The sequence below is a fragment of the Electrophorus electricus genome, chromosome 8, assembly GCF_041902795.1.
Source record: "Electrophorus electricus isolate QZ-2024a chromosome 8, ASM4190279v1, whole genome shotgun sequence".
Lineage (NCBI taxonomy): Eukaryota > Metazoa > Chordata > Actinopteri > Gymnotiformes > Gymnotidae > Electrophorus > Electrophorus electricus.
This window is the reverse complement of record NC_137504.1, coordinates 10717978-10734965: the sequence shown is the minus strand read 5'-3', so window position 1 is coordinate 10734965 and position 16988 is coordinate 10717978. Positions and strand designations below refer to the sequence as shown.

Sequence of the window (16988 nt, the reverse complement as noted above, 5' to 3'; positions counted from 1 at the left end):
CTCCTAGCCGAGGCTGTTCAGCCTCCGCAGTGCCCTGCTCTTTAGACAGGGCCGGCGCAGGGACAGGCTTTCTATCAATCATAATGACATGCGCTCACCATGCTGCTGTTCACGGGTGAACTCCCCCACACCGCACCACGCTGGATTTTCCATCAAGCTGTGCCATCAACTAGCTAACAACCTTCTCGTCTGTGGCATTAGAAGGATATCATCTTAATCACGGGCAAAACGCAACCCTCCAATAGCCGTGCCTTTGGGGCAACTGGCCTGCTTGACAGGAGGAGGGAAAAGAAAAAAAAACACAAAATGACAGCAATTTGCACTCCCACCCCCCCAAAAAATGAGCAAATCTTCACGAATACAGAGGAGGTAATTCAGCAGTTTGCTGAGACTTAAGTAAGCTGTATGAAAATAACAAGAATGGCTCACTGAGCAGTTTAGGGGCAGCTTACAGTCTCAATATGTCAATACATATTCATAAAAATTCTAGCAAAAAAGTGCACGTGCTTACTGTAGAACAGAGTTTTACATCTGAATGCAGAACAGTGTGAGCAATGGGGGAAAACAACAACCTTTAGCACAAAGCCTGCCTAAAATTAGACGGGGGGAGGCGGGGGGCAGATGGGGGGGGAGACATCAACTCGGTAGAAAAGGCTTTCTCCAGCTCAGCGTGACTTTGAGCTCAGTGGCGAGGCTTAATTATACTCGTTGAAATAGTTGTTTGCCACGCACCTTTCATTCTCTCCCTTGCTGTCTACCTGCGAGCCCTCTGATTTCTGACAGAATGTGGTTGTACATTTTCACAGTGATATCAAACAGCATGTGGGGGGAAAAGCAGGCGTGAAAAAAAAGGATGACAGAGAGATATTGAGACAGAGAGGGTCAGGCAGCAAGAGAGAGAGAGAGAGAGAGAGAGAGAGAGAGAGAGAGAGAGAGAGCATGAAACAGCAGGGGAAAGCATGAGGGGGGAAACCAGAGGGAGAGTAAAAGCATGACACAGCAGGAGAAAGCAAGGGAGAGAAAGCAAGCAGGAGAGTCAGAGGAGACAGAGAGAGAGAGAGAGAAAGAGGGGACAGAGAGAAAGAAAGAGAGAAGAAGTAAATGGCTTTTCTTGTTTGATAGGCCTGTAATCAACACTAAAGCTGTAGCTGTGACTCTATCTTCAATGTCACACACTGGCAATGTTGTGTTGTAAGACTCCCTGGGATTAAAAAAGGGGAGCCTTTATGTGCCTTTGTGCGCGTGTGCTTGTGTGTGCGTGTGCGTCCTCTGGCCTGACTAGGCAGGGGATCACCTGGCCACTGTGGGGTATAATGTGCTAGAGAGTCCAGAGAGAGCGAGAAAAGAAACAGAGCCCATTTAAACAAGCTCTAAAAGAAAGACCATCAATCTAAACCAATCTTAATGCCATGGGCTCACGTGTTCTTACTACAGAAGGTAAACAAAGTCAACTAAAAAAAGATTCCATTCATTTTCTCATACATCCTTCATCAACATACATGAAGGTGTCTAATTCAGACAGAGAAATCAACTACGAGCGATAATTTACCCCGAGCGAAATATGCTACTCTGATGACAAATCAGATGCGGGTACCGATGCCAAGCCGGCTACTGTGCTAACAACAACCGAGCGTGTCCTCTGCAGTCGCCCCGCTGCCGTACGGGCAGGACTCCCACCCGCGGGGCCCCGGGTGCAGAGCCTGGCCCTGCTGCTCAGCTAAGCGTCTCCGGCACGCTCCATCAGCCCCATTCTAGCAGTGGGCTGTATATTTGTGTACCACACTGCACAATTCCTCATTCTCTTTCCACTCCCCAGTGTGTGTCGGGCTATTTAATGAGCGCTTGCGTGTGAACTTGTGTGCATGTGTGTGAGTTTGTACGCGTGTGTTGGCAGTGTGCGTGTGTGTTTGTGTGTGGACCGTCCTCCATGGCTTTCTGCCCATCACTTATCTGTGTGCAGACACTGAGGCCAGGAATAGCAGGGGCAAGGTCAGGCCTGCCTGAGCCCTGCACCGCTCTTATCACGGGGCTGCAAGAGCGAGACGTTTCTGGAGGACTGAGACAGGAGCGTGGTGCACGCCGCCACCGCCGCAGAACGTGGACGGAGCAGCCCAGCGGAGAGGTACAGACAGAGAGCCGGGCCTTGCGCGGACGCAAGCGCCCCCTCCCGGATCCTCTCTGGAAACAGTACAGAGACGCCCTGTGTTACCGCATGCATATAGATTTTTTGGGCCAGCAATGTCATAGCTAAATTTCTTGGTTAATTTTTCATGAGTCTCTCTTCATTTCCATAATAATTGCGGTCAACTTGCATCTTGGCCCTTTTTACCCCTCTTTTGCACAATGTAGGTGACTAGGGGGAAACTTGTCCACTAAGGATTGCCATTTGGTTAGGCTAAATCAGTGATGGGTGTGTGTGTGTGTGTGTGTGTGTGTGTGTGTGTGTGTGTGTGTGTGTGTCCGTGTCCGTCCGTCCACCCAAGGGAAGGCCACTGATGGCTTTCTCTTTCAGCCTGCCCCATAAACTGGCCAGCAGACGGAATCATTATGCTGCAATTTTCCAATTTATTCTGCGCCTTCAATTCCTCGTTAGCTCCTGCCTGGCCATAAAAGAAAGGGCATTATCAGACACTATCAGCACATGGCTCACATGGGTGCCATCATCACTGCGGGCTGTGTGGGAGCAGCGTCTGTCCACCACACGGGGCTTAGTGCAAACCTCCCCTCCAGACTAATGTCTGTTTAAGGGCAATTGGATTGCAGTTCTGTGAGGCCCAGACACATTAAATACAATTTTGCAGTGACAAAACCCTGATTCAAATCCGGATTCTCTTCCCTCTTTTTGGAGGTGCTCACGCTTGGCTCGGGCACTGCCGAACAGTTGCTGAGCGATTTTTAAGGTGGCTGAATTTGGGGGGGGGGGTATTATGGGAAACAGATGTGTTGCATATAGCTTTGGCCTAAGCACCCTGCTTACGGGCGCAGGGGCCTTGCTGGCTGCTGGTCCCTCCACAAGTCAAACCCTGAGGTTTGCTGAGTGATGCCAGCACCTGCTGTGACACTATCAGTCTGCTATTATCAAAGTCAGAGTAGAAGAGCACACTATAATGTGTGAACCTGTGCTAAATGCCTTACTGTGCTTCCCACAAGGAATGCAAGAACTCCATACACTCTTAGCCTTGCTTTATGCTGTATTTCATATGCAGTAAGTATATGACACTGTATATTTCAATGTCAAAAATGTGCTGGTTTATTAATGACCGTCAGTACCAGAAATGCAGGGGGTTTTATTTGGTGTGCTTAACATTTCTCTAGCATAGGTTGATGAAGCATTCAGCGTCATCTCCCTAAGCACAACGAAAGCCAGCTCCAGTCCCAAACATCCTGACAAGGCAGGAAAAATTCTGCCGGCCCTCCACATCTAGTGCCGCGTTTCTGCACGCCCGCGCCAGCGAAGCTTTTCGCAGGTACCTGCTATCATAGCAGCCCATCTGCAGACCCACATCAATTTAGACATCAATCGGATCGATCCGGAGCTCTCCGGGTGCATCCAACCATTCATCTGTGTCGCCCTGCAGACGGAACACATTCGGGTGCGTGACTCCATCTCCTCACAAATGAAAAAGAAGCAGTGCTTTTTTGTTGTTGTTGCTGTGGGTTTTTTTTTTCCCCCTTCATTTTTTCTGAGGGAAGATCTACCATTAATTCAGCCCTCAGAGTTCAGCGGTGGAAAGGAGGGGTCTTTTCTCTCTTCTTCAGGCAGGCTCCTCTGACACCTCTTTCGCTTGTTCCACGCCATCAAAAGAAAAGGGGGTGTGTAGTGGTGGTGGTGTTGGTGGCAGTGAAGGGGGGGGAGGATCGCAAGGTAACTGCAGTTTTGAAAAATAAGAAAGAAAGATTTGACTGAGGGAACCGGGATATGAATGACAGCCACCACCTGCATATAGTGCTCTGTTGTCAAGGACCAATAGCAAGGTGTCCCCAAAGGACCTCCAACTTCCCCTTCCTTGGTCTCCCGCAAACACGGTAAAAAGGGAGCCAGTTTATTTTCTCCCCCTCATTCAGGATGAGAGGTGTCGTACACCTAATTGTTCTCGTCGGCGTGTGATTACGCACATCAGCTCAACCATTTTGTCAAGTCCTCGTGTCCTTTTCCCCGTAAAAGCTGATGTTTCTAACCAAAAAATGGAGGGAAAAATGATTCCATCTAGGATAAGAAGGCAGCTGCGATACACCTCGTTCAACGAGATTACAAACTTGTTCAAAGATGTCAGATTCCTCCGCTTAAACACCTGCTGAAAGGAATATGAAACCTGAGCATGCAAGCAACATGCAATTATTAGACTGATAAGATGGCTCTCAGTCCAACTGAATCTTGGGGGGGCAGAGAGATATCCCAACCTCCCCTTAAAGTATCGCCAGGGCAATAAAAAAACAAACAAAAAAAAACCCAGTAGGGCGAGCTCAGAGAGCTGCCACGCAATCACGCTTCTGATCATTTCCAATGACCTTCAGACTTCAATACATAGAGTGGGCGGAGTGTGGGCGCACGTCTGTGAGAGGGGGAGAATGGATGCTGGATGGCTTTGATTGAAAGCGAGAAAAGGTGAAATCTCAGAAATGGCATTTGGAGTGACAATGAGAAAGTGAATCACACGGTGCCTTACTCTTCATGAGAAAGAATGGTGGACGACGTTCTGTGACCCTTGGATGAAGAGGATGTCTCGCAAATAGGCACTTCTTTAAGTGTGTGCAGCATGAAACACGCCGGCGAACACACGTGCATGATTCTCTCTAAATTCATAAAATCGATGGCTCATAAAAACGACCGGGGGTGGGGGGGGCATGGAACCAGCAGGCATGATGTATGTGAACTGCGGACTGATTTAATTCAGATTAAGAAACTGTTTACACCCCTACAACAGCTGGTGTGTTGCTATGTTGTCTCATCTTATCTTTGAGTAAGTGGAGCAGACAAGCCAAAATAAAGAAAGCTCAGTAGTTTAATTAAGCAGGCATTTGTATTAAAATGCCTTCTCCCACAGCTTTAATTCTGCACCACATATGTCAAGATCCATGGTAACCCCATTCTTTCACTTTCAGTCTGGCTATGTTAAAAGCTTCAATTTGTAGAACATAAGCATCAGGAAGGCTTTTTTTTCCTTCAATGCTACAGTCTTTTGCATAGCAACAGCAGCACACAAGCCTTTGGAAAGTGCAAAAGAAGCATTCCTAAGCGTACCATTTACCATCGGAGCTCTTTCTCACTCAACATAAAGTGAAAATGAGTCTATCACTTTATAATTAGGCGCTAAACTGAAAATGGACTAACATATATATATATATATATATATATATATATATATATATATATATATATATATATATATATATATATATATATATATATATTTAGAGAGAGAGAGAGAGAGAGAGAGAGAGAGAGAGAGAGAGAGAGAGAGAGAGAGACAGCATTCACACCTTATTTTTGAAGTTGTACCTCCTGGTACAACTGTTTAACACCAAGCACAGTGAACTTTGATGGTTTCCAGAAAAGAACATGGAGTACCCCCCAAAAAATAAATAAATAAATAACCTTCCAACAATAGCTAATCTCATATCCCATGTAGATGTGACACAGGTGCTACAGGGGGCAGTATGGAGAACAACACGAGTGTGTAAAATGTTTAACTGCTTGAAGAAACTAAAAGCAATTTTTTGGAGCACGTTATTGACACTTCGTGTAGTAACACCCTGTGTTAGCTTGATAAAGACAAAGCAAAGTGATGTCTGTGAAGTGAAATACGGTTCTGAAATAGCAGTTGTCTCGCCTCTAGATCTCTCTATTATTATTATTGACTGAAAGCCTGGCAAATGGACCTGCTGTATTTTTGAGAAACCATGTGCTGTTATTTGAAGAGAGAGAATAGCCATGGGACAAGAAAGAATAACTACTGTACTCCTGTGGGGCTGGAGAACAGTGCTTCTGTCTAAGAGTAGCAACCCATGCTCATTTGCTCAGATAGAAGTGCTGGCTGGAGAGATTTCACACCCACACACACACAAACACACACACACACACACACACACACACACCCAGAGACACTCGCTCTATCTTGCTCTCTCTCATACTAATCAATATGCTGAGCAGTGTGAATGCAGCATGGCCACATAAGCAGGTTGTTAGTACACCCCACGTGAAGCAGACAGGGCAGGAGGATGAGCGTTATTAGGCCGTCAGCACCTGCCTCTACCGATGGCCCACTATCACTCAGCGCAGGGTCATTTGCTTAAAGTGCTTTGCCGTCCCACTCCACCACATTAGCGTTTACCCACAAGCAGAATCCTCAGCCACTCCACTCTTATACTACACCTTATACTGCACCCTTATACTACACCTTACAAAAGGTACAGGACAGAACGGTAAAATGAAATTCAGACAAGCTACGACATACATGAAATACCACCCTGCCTCTCATGAACTCCTCCTTTGAGCTAACAGCTTTGGAAAGCTGTGCAAGTAACACAACTGCATCCATGCTACTTAATTTTAGCTGATGAAATATTGCTCAAGTGCCCAACCAGACTCTCTGATTGCGCCTAGATTCCTGAAAAATATGTTACGACAAAATGACAATGACAATCTTGTTCCAGTTACAGGCATCAGATCAGTTTTAGAACTACAGAAGAAAGGAAAGGCTATTTCATTTACACAGACAAAGGCAGAATCCTCAAACTCATTTGCTAATTTTGCCCAGTGATGAGACAGAAGCTAAATATCTTTAAAAAAAAAAAAAAACAGCACTCACTCAAATCATTTCCAGAACAAGAGGGAGCGATGGATGGGCGAACGCTGGCAGCGTGCCAGGAGCGGGTAATTGGCCTTGGGTTTGTTTAAGGCATTGTGATTAATGAAGTTCCTAATGAGCTTTATGATGAAGGCGGCCATCCATCTGCTGTCGACTGGGCCTCTCGCGAGGTACAGCGTAGAGGGAGCGGTTGGGGTTACAACACTGCGGTAAGGCGATGGACGTGTTCGGCCCGGCGCCATGGCCACACTGTGATGTGGCAAGCAGTCAGCAGTGACATCACTGATGGGTGGAGCCCTCTATGTGCTGGAATGACCACAGACGACAGTAAGGCACATCAGAAACACACGCACGCGTGCACACATACACACATGCTCATGCACACGTACACAAACCCACGCACACGACAAAACAGCTAATGAGACTTACTGAAATGGTGATCACTGAATGGATCTTCCTCTTCATCAAAGTATGCTTGAAAGACAAAAAGCAAAATAAAATAACAAACTATAAAAAACAAACTCGGAATACACACATACACACCCTCTCTCATACACACACACACACACACACACACACACACACACACACACAAATATTTACAAATGCACATACATACAAAAGAGCAAGAAAGGTACAGAGACAGACAAAGGAGAGGAACAGAACAAATAATTTTTTTTTTTTTTTACAAGTCAGTATCTAATATTTCATGCAGTGACAGATAGGTCAGCATTTCACTCCTGAGAGGTTTTCAAAATGGGAAACTGGCAAAAATTATTCCTGTGATTTTACAATCCCATGAAGAGTCCCCATCCACTTTTCCAACATACAAATTGGAAAGAAATGGCTTCAACCCGCAGCCCCCACTCCCCGTTCAGGAAAGAGCAAGGAAAACGCACGAGGAAGACCCTTTCTCTCGCAGGAAGCTGCCCAGGTGCTTGTGCAGTCTCTTGTGATCTCAACGCTAGACCACTGCAACTCGCTACTTGCTGGTCTTCCTCTAAGAGCCATCAAACCTCTACAACTTGTCCAGAGTGCAGCAGCACGACTGGTCTTCAATCTTCCAAAGTTCACGCGTTACTCCACTGCTGCGCTCCCTTCATTGGCTCCCAGTAGCTGCACGCATCAGATTTAAAACCTGGATGCTTGCCTACAAAGCCAAAAATGGACCAGCCCCTTCATACATGAAGTCAATGGTCAAAGTCCGATCCGTACCTCGAGTACTTCGAACCTCAGGTACGGCTCAGCTTGAAATACTTTGCTTCGGGTCTCATGGACGACAAGCATCGAGACTATTTTCTGTCCTGGCTCCAAGATAGTGGAATGAACTCCCACTTTCTGTCCGGACAGCAGAGTCCCTTGCAGTCTTCAAACGCAGACTGAAGACACATCTATTGGCAGAATATTTAAAGGACAACTGACACTGCTCCCATATTGACTGACTAAATGAGTACTTATTGTAGGGTATTGTTTATGTTGTTTATCAATCTCTAGCACTTATTGTTTATAGCACTTATCATTGTTTAAGATAGACCTTATGTGTTTTGTACTTCGAGGTATCAGCATTCATCCCTGTATTCTACAGTATTCTAGTTCATTGGTATGTTTAATTCTAACCTACTATACTGTACTTGGATATATTCTATGAGTAAATGACAAAGCACTTTTGTAAGTCGCTCTGGATAAGAGCATCTGCTAAATGCCGTAAATGTAAACGTAAATGTAACTAGACTTAGTTTAAATCTGCTTTGGAAAAATCACAAATGATTTTTACAGGTCATGTTTACATGTTTAACACAAAACCTACATTTTATACATCTAATCTAATGAAATCCAATAATCTACAAGGGATCCCAAAGTCAGAGTATATAACAGAGTAATGGATACTAATGTATGCCTAGCTTTCATCCTCTTTTATGATTTATTTCCTTGATCTGCAAAAACAGGTGTGAACTGTTAAACCATATGATATAAACAACAAACCAATGCAGGGTTATTGTTTCACACATCAAGAATAGAAATATTTCATTTTTTCTGCACCTCCTAACTTGACTGACTCATGACACAAAATAAATATAAAATGTACTTTCGAGCTTTGTTCTTTTGGTTGTTAACATTACAGAATAATAAAAAAGCACATACAATGTGGTCTTTATGTGAGCTTGTCTTCAAGAATCTGTGAAAAACTTAAAATAACTTAGTAACATACTTCACCATGGCTGATTCAGTCAATACCAAGTTTGCACAGTATTTTCAATGACTCCCTTTAAATTTACAGCGTAGGATGTTAGGGAACATATTGGTCTGGTCTGTGTTTATTTGCCATAAAATGTCAGTACTCTAGACACATCTGATCCCGTGGTTACGAAACATTTTGATGACAGTCAGGGGACAGTGTGGTATAGCACAGATAGATGACATCACAGAACGCTTGTGTCTGCTCTCCCTTAGCTTATTACTTTAATGCTGCGTTCAAAGCAGGTGTGTTGACCCACGGAATGGAAAGAACAAGTTGATAACACCTACGTATGACAGGAAGTGGGACTGCACGCTGGTTCAGCCGCCCACGAGCAAATCTACTACCCGCGCTCCGATGGAACCTGCTTCAGATGTGTTGGAGGAGTCTGACGGGCTTAAGAAACCAGCCTTTAAACACATCAGGAGTGGCGCTTTCACGACGGGACCCTTTTCCTTGAGTTGAGGCCGTGCAGTGAAACTGCGCAATCTACCGTTTACAAAACCAGCAATCGGCTTCTTTGTAGGGAGAAACTAACAGCAGATTAAACCGCAGTAAAAGTACAGAAAAGCCACCGTACAGTGATTCAGATGAGTATGGTTCCTTTATCCCGCTGCATTATCCATGGGTGGTTTGTCTTGGGCATAGGACAAGGGCAGACCCCATTAAGTGGCAAATTGCCGTCTCACAGCTTAATCAGTCGGCATCAGCATTCTGCAGGGAACATATGAAAAGTCATTATGGTCAAATCAATTCTCAATTACCTCTTTTTGCTGCTGCCATCGACACGTTAAATAAATGTCCCACGCTGTCACTACCACGTTTGTCTGCCAGGTGACAGCAAAATGGCTGCACGCGCGTTACTTGGGTGGCAAGCACATGCTAATGGATTCTCCTAAACAATCACGAAATAACAGCAAGGATGAGGGAAAGGGACAGATAAGCATCTAGAGCAACAGGTACCATTAGTACATTCATTAGCGCCGTCACACGTGCACTAAAATACTGGCTTGCCACGCCAAAAGGCTCGCAGGAGAAAGGCAGAGGGCGAAAGGGTTTTCACAGATGCGTCCTTAACCCGGGAGCCCTAGGCTGAAGAACAGAGGCACAACTGGCGCGGCTTTCAAAAGCTGATATGATGAAATGCGGTGGAAATCTCAGCCTAACAGGACTGCATTGTCATTCTAATAACATTATACCTCAGAGGGAAAAACCACAGAGACAGTGCTACACACCGCCAGCTACTCTGTACGAGTCTGCTACAGTAAAGGCAGGAGATGCCGAGGCACATTCGGAGGGTTTGAATGGTGCAATTCTTAACTGCATCTGCAGCCATTATGTCCAATTTGTTACTCTTCTTGACAGAAATATTTTGACGTATTGGGACAGGCAGGAGAGCTAAAACTGATTTAGCCAGTATGATGGCTCAAGACAAAATGCTGAACATGTAACACATAAACTGCGGAGACCCTGAGACAGTTCGCAACTTTCCTGTACCCCTGCTCCCAGTCCCTGTACCCCTGCTCCCAGTCCCTGTACCCCTGCTCCCAGTCCCTGTACCCCTGCTCCCAGTCCCTGTACCCCTGCTCCCAGTCCCTGTATTCCAGCTCCCAGTCCCTGTATTCCAGCTCCCAGTCCCTGTATTCCAGCTCCCAGTCCCTGTACCCCTGCTCCCAGTCCCTGTATTCCAGCTCCCAGTCCCTGTACCCCTGCTCCCAGTCCCTGTACCCCTGCTCCCAGTCCCTGTACCCCTGCTCCCAGTCCCTGTATTCCAGCTCCCAGTCCCTGTACCCCTGCTCGCAGTCCCTGTACCCCTGCTCCCAGTCCCTGTATCCCAGCTACCAGTCCCTGTATTCCAGCTCCCAGTCCCTGTACCCCTGCTCCCAGTCCCTGTACCCCTGCTCCCAGTCCCTGTATTCCAGCTCCCAGTCCCTGTACCCCTGCTCCCAGTCCCTGTATTCCAGCTCCCAGTCCCTGTACCCCTGCTCGCAGTCCCTGTACCCCTGCTCCCAGTCCCTGTATCCCAGCTACCATAGATAAATCACATACTCTGGTTTGGAATTCTTGGATCAGGTGCATTGGTAACTGGGACCGAGTTTAACCTTAGCAAATGTATCAACCTATATAACTGCATTTTCAACTGTAATTGATCAGTTTTAATGATGGCTTGAAATGCGTCTTTTTGTCTCCAGCGTCAAGCTGAAACTGATGCTGGCTGAGTTCTGTATGTTGTGTTCTGTAAAGCAATGTGTGTTTTGGTGTGTATGACAAGGAGCTCTGCAGTAATCAGTCCTTCTCATATACTGTGATCCTTCACACAATGCACACAGCGGTCCCAAGGTAACAGGCTGTTGGTAATGCAGCACAAGAGCATTTGATAATTAGGCAGAGCTTTGAGACCCTGAGCAGAATAAACCAGACCTGTTCTTCGGCATCCATCTTTATAAAAAAAAATTGTGATTAAAACCAGTCATGTTCACCCATTATTAGCTGTCACTGGCTCACAGCCCTTTTCTCGTTGCCTTTCCACACGCTGCTCTGCTGTGTTACTGGATGGTCTTTGCAAGTAATATCAGCAAATATCATGATATTATAGTACATTACCTACTCCTATATCACCAACCACTATCAGTACCTCAGCTAACCTACCCTTCATCCAAATCTTATAATCTGATGACTTGCTAGGTTTATTTAGAATGCTATTTTACTTAAGTGCATGCAAATAATTAAAATGACCTTAATTATGTATCATTTGCTTGTTGAGCTACTGTGATATTTACAAATGGCATAGGCAGGAATAAACAATCGCAGCCTCGTGAGTAAATAATTACTGTGCAAAAATACTGTAGGCAGAACTAAACTAACAGATGAGTAATTGATGAGAAAGGCAGAAGGTCTCCCACGAATAAAGGCAACTTATTCATGAACTGACAACCAAGCATGGTAACCTCTGGCAACCCGAGATTCTGCTGGCAGCTGCAGGAGAAAGTGTTGAGTGTAGAATATTTCAGCCACTCTGATACATCGCCCCCACACGTATACATAAGGCTGCTCACACCTTCAACCTAGCAAAGCAACAGTTCTGCTAATTTTGGTGAAAAATGCACTACACTCTCAGCCCTTCTGAAGACACTACACCCTCATCAGCTGGTCAGCATATATGACAATGCCTCTTTTTCTCCTGTTCTGAGCAGTGGGCATTTTAATGGGTGTGGACATAACTGCTTAACTCAACTCACAATTGACATGAACTATGCAGAAGTAGCCAGTGGCTACTACTGTGCACAGCGAAGGCCTTGGTGGACTGCAGGAGACGTGAGGAAGAGGAGCATCACGGCTATGCATGCCGACAGTAAGAGAGCTGAAGAACACAGTGGGTGAAACAGATCGGTTCATGAGTTCAGTGCCACCGCCTTTCCCGACTGGGCTAGATGACCCGTGAACAGCAATAAAAGCAAAATAAAGTAGTAATGAGTGTAAGTGTGGCCTCAAGGTGCTGGATTTATCGTATCTTCTCACTGCGCACTCTTTAGTACACACACGCACACACACACACAAACACACACACGCACGCGCGCATGCTCGGCACACGATGCCCTGAGACACACTACCATGGCTAGACACACAGCGTTCTCTTGATCAAATCCGGCTCCTGCTTCACTGTCCTTATTAATTAGCTCCCATGGTGAGAATCCATTAGTGACTGGAGTCTTGCTGTGTTCACATTTAATTCAATCTACACAAACGCACATACACATACAGGACGCCTTAAAAGGAAAAAAGTCCCATTAAAATGGGCCACATAGCTGTGGTCCTCTGTGAAGTCTGAACTACTGTCTTTCACAGACTGATGAAGTAAGAGAAAGGATGAAGTAAGAGAGAGGGATGACATTTTTGACTCTGACAAATAAGAAACGCATCTCACAAAGGCATCTCAAGACTGCTGGGTGGAATGGGTTGGGGGGGATCACTGCCGAGGACAATGCAAATGATCTAAGTGTCCATTTTTTAAGGATCTACTTTCTCTGACTACGCACTGTTACTAATGCAGCTATCCACTGTGGCAATCAATAAATGGCATTGGGAAAAAATATAACGAAACCGCAGCCATGCACGTGCGCTCACACACACACACACACACACACACACACACACACACACAGAGACAAACAACTTAGGTATTTATCACTAATCAGGTGGGGTGATACATAGCAATGAAGGAGAAAATTATTCTCATATTCAACTACAACTGACATGCACATACAAGTCACTACAGGTGCATAGGCATTTATCACAAGTCAGAAATCCACACGACAGCACCAGTGCCAACGTGTAACCTGTTATTAGTGAGGGAGTGAGGCTCAACCAGAGATCTGTGGGAAGCAGTGAAAAAAAGCAAAAAGCTGCTGTCTGAGGAGAACATAACTGTACCTGTTGAGCAGAACAGATAATATGCTTGCTTCAGTGCTCTTAATAAGTAGCCTTCCAAAACTCAAAGAGAACACAATGAATTTACGCTGACGCTCCCTGAAAGCAACACATGCAAATCACTTGGCACAGTGAAAGTTTGGCAAGCGTCCAAACCCAGTAAAATAACCCCCACCATCCCCTAGGACACCCCACCTTCAACTAACTTTCCCCACTAACACCCCACCTTCTCTCCCACCCACCATCAACACCACAGCAACACCACCCGCCCATCCTTACTAACACCCGGCCTTTGCCCTCACCCACCCATCCCCACCGACACCTCATCACCCCCCCCCCCCCGCGTGACATTCCCACCACCACCCATCTATCCCCACTAACCCCTCACTACCGACCCCGTCCAGCAGCTGCGCCCGCCCATCTCCACTAACACCCCACCTTAACCCCTGTCCACACACCACCCACCCCTACTAACACCCCACCATCAGCCACAAGCAACACCATCCCTACCAACACCACCCATCCATACTGCTCTCTATCACCAGAACTCCGAGCGTGAGAGAGGTTGAGCACGTGCATCCTTCACAGTGAGCGAGGCCAGACACTGCGTCTCTTTCAACTGCTGTAGGCTGATGGAACCCGATGCCATCTATGGCATTGACAACCCAGACTCCAGTGACAGGACTCCACCCCCTTAGTCAGCTGCATGCCCTCGCCAGGAGTCTTAATGGTAATGAATGGCAGCAATCCGCATAATATTCCCAAAACTACAGCCACCACATTAATAAGACCAAAGCAGATCAAAGGGAGAAAAACTGATCAAAGAACCAAACATGGCTTAATGGTTTCACTGCATCTTGAGAAGTTTAATTTTTAAGGATACAGATCACAGTTTCAAAACAACACCTCATTGTAACTTAGAATATAAAGTGCTACACTTCATTTACAGCAATCACAGTGGCACTTTAGCCAAATAATGAATTAATCTAAAAATGTAGCAGGTACAGTATGTTCATCTTCTTTTTCATCCATGCGATAACAAGCACCAAATGTAGCCCCCATTACCGTCTGGCATTGACATGCACTCTGTAACTGGATATCATTATAAGCGAGTCAAGGTCATCCTTGCATTTACACCTCCCATTTATGTATTCGCACGGCCTGCACTGTGATGAGGTCCGCTCTATGTGCGAACACGTTTCATTCAACCGGCTAATCTATCCTAACTTAACATAGATGAAAAATAATGATAGTAATAATGAGACAGCAGGTGTCACCAAATTCAGAATTTCGAAAACAGCAAACTAAATAACCGCGCTGACACTCTAAGTAAAATGACCTCCGTGATGGTTAGGAAGTGCCAGCACAAATATACATTAAAAGGACATATACCAGATGAAATATGCCATAAAAAGCATCGCATGTCATAAAAGCCCCACACATAGAATCAGAAACAGTGTGCAAAGTGTTCAAAGAGGACAGTGGTTAAAACAAAGAGGTCTACTGGACTGATGTCGTATAAAAACCTGTTTATCGAAAATACATAGAATTATGTACATTTATACAGCAGGAACATTATGTTTGAATGAAGACAGATCTAGACTTCTAGAGCGAAATGAACAGGCCAAAAATGCCAAACGCTTTTTTTCTTAAGTTCAACCTTCCATACTCTTGATCTTTTTTGCAATTAAAAACATATAAACATTATATTCAAAAATTGTCCAGTTCAGTATCCAATTATGTGAAGGTACCATATTTCTATGTGGGAGAGTGAAAGCTTAATTATAGGTTAATGACTGCTTCTGGACATTTTCAGGTCAATTAATAAACCTGAATAAACCTGATTTCAGTTTAACATCTTTTGTCCTGTCTGTCAATGCACCCAAATTTGATCTTTTACAGTGTGCCTCCCACATCATCCTCACCCACACACACACACACACACACACACACACACAACCACGCACCCCCCACACACACACACACAACCACTCACACGCACACACCCACTCAGACACGCACCCACACATACACACACTCACACACACACACACACCTACACACCCTCTCACACACACCCACCCACTCACATAAACACACCCACTCACATACATTCCCACCCTCTCTCTCACTCACACACACACACACACACACAAACAGTGTGGCCCCTCTTCCCCTGTCCCACCCACTCCGCTGCCCTACCTGACTCGTCGTCGGTCTTCGGTTCGTTCTCAGAGTCAGTGAGGGTTAGAGCAGAATGCTCCGGGCTGGACAGACCCGAGCCGGGGCACGATTTTGGGCTGCGGCCACTCCACAGCTGCATGGCCCGCTCCGGCGTCCCCAGGCCCTCGGGGTCAGAGTCAGCATCCGAGCCGGCACTCAAAGAGTAGCCGTGCGGCGCCAGGCTCAACTCCGAGCAACAGGCGCTCTGCTGGTGAGGAGGCTCACACACACCCAGCTCCGCCAACGTGAAGCTCCCTGAAACAATATATCAACACACCACGCAGGTAGTTATGCAAGCAAATTTGTGTATACAGTAAATTCAAAGTGATAAAATCACAATATAAACTTTTTTTTTATTCCTGGGAGGTTTTTTTTTTTTTTCAGAGTTAACATAATTGTATTTTCAAATCCTTACAATGAATTGTTTTCACAAACTCCACCTCCTAAGTTTTGAGCAGCCTGTCAATTTTGATGCTTAACTAACTTAAAAATCAAATTTAGGTGTATTATGAATAATTGATCAATGGACTTGGTATAATTTTATTATCTTGGTTACCCAAAGCAACAGCCAACAGTTTTCTCTTAAGGGGAGGATGATAAGCCTGCTCTAGCTATTCCTTTTAGACACCATTGATAGTTGTACAAGTTCACAGACTGCAGTTTGGTTTAGGGTTAACTTGGTGCACCTTAATGGTAATGAATGGACTCATACTTTTACCCCTACAAGATTATATAGCTAGTACATTTAGATATGTAATGATATAATTGTCTTTGATAAGCATTCGTGGTAGTTAAATTATTAAAGCTCCAGACTGTGAGTGAGTAAATGGACATGTTTGGTGGCGTGAGTGATTTTTTAAACGTCACTGTGACTTGACAACTGATCATCTCATCCAACTTTATTCAGTTTTGCTCTTTTGCTTTCTGTTGATTGTGCAAATTGCAGATATCGCAACATATTGCATGAGCAAACAGGTGTAGCATTCATACCATAGACCATATATGGTTAGTATACACTGTGCTTCAACGTCATACTTTAGAAAGAATGCAGTAAAAGCACCTCATGCGTGCCCAGTACCCATCGATGCCCAGCATCATCGGGGAGCATCAGAGCAGACAATTCTGGCTTCTCTTTAAAAACAAAAAACATTTAAAAATTCAATTTCCATAGTTCAAAAGTAAATGTGCAGTGGTAGCTCAGTGGTTAAGGTACTCGACTTGTAATGGGAAGGTTGCTAATTCAAGCCCCACCACTGCTAAGTTTCCACTGTTGGGCCCCTGAGCGAGACCCT

The 16988-nt window shown here is 45.3% G+C and overlaps 1 protein-coding gene across 2 annotated transcripts in view; it reads right to left on the bottom strand.

Annotated features, from left to right (window-relative positions):
- tenm2b (teneurin transmembrane protein 2b) overlaps positions 1 to 16988 on the bottom strand; it is a 170805-nt gene that overhangs the window by 103269 nt on the left and 50548 nt on the right. For both annotated transcript variants that reach the window (XM_081720200.1, XM_081720201.1), the window contains exon 3: positions 15676 to 15951. In XM_081720200.1, the coding sequence (XP_081576326.1) occupies positions 15676 to 15951 (276 nt within the window). The remainder of the gene's footprint in view (positions 1 to 15675; positions 15952 to 16988) is intronic.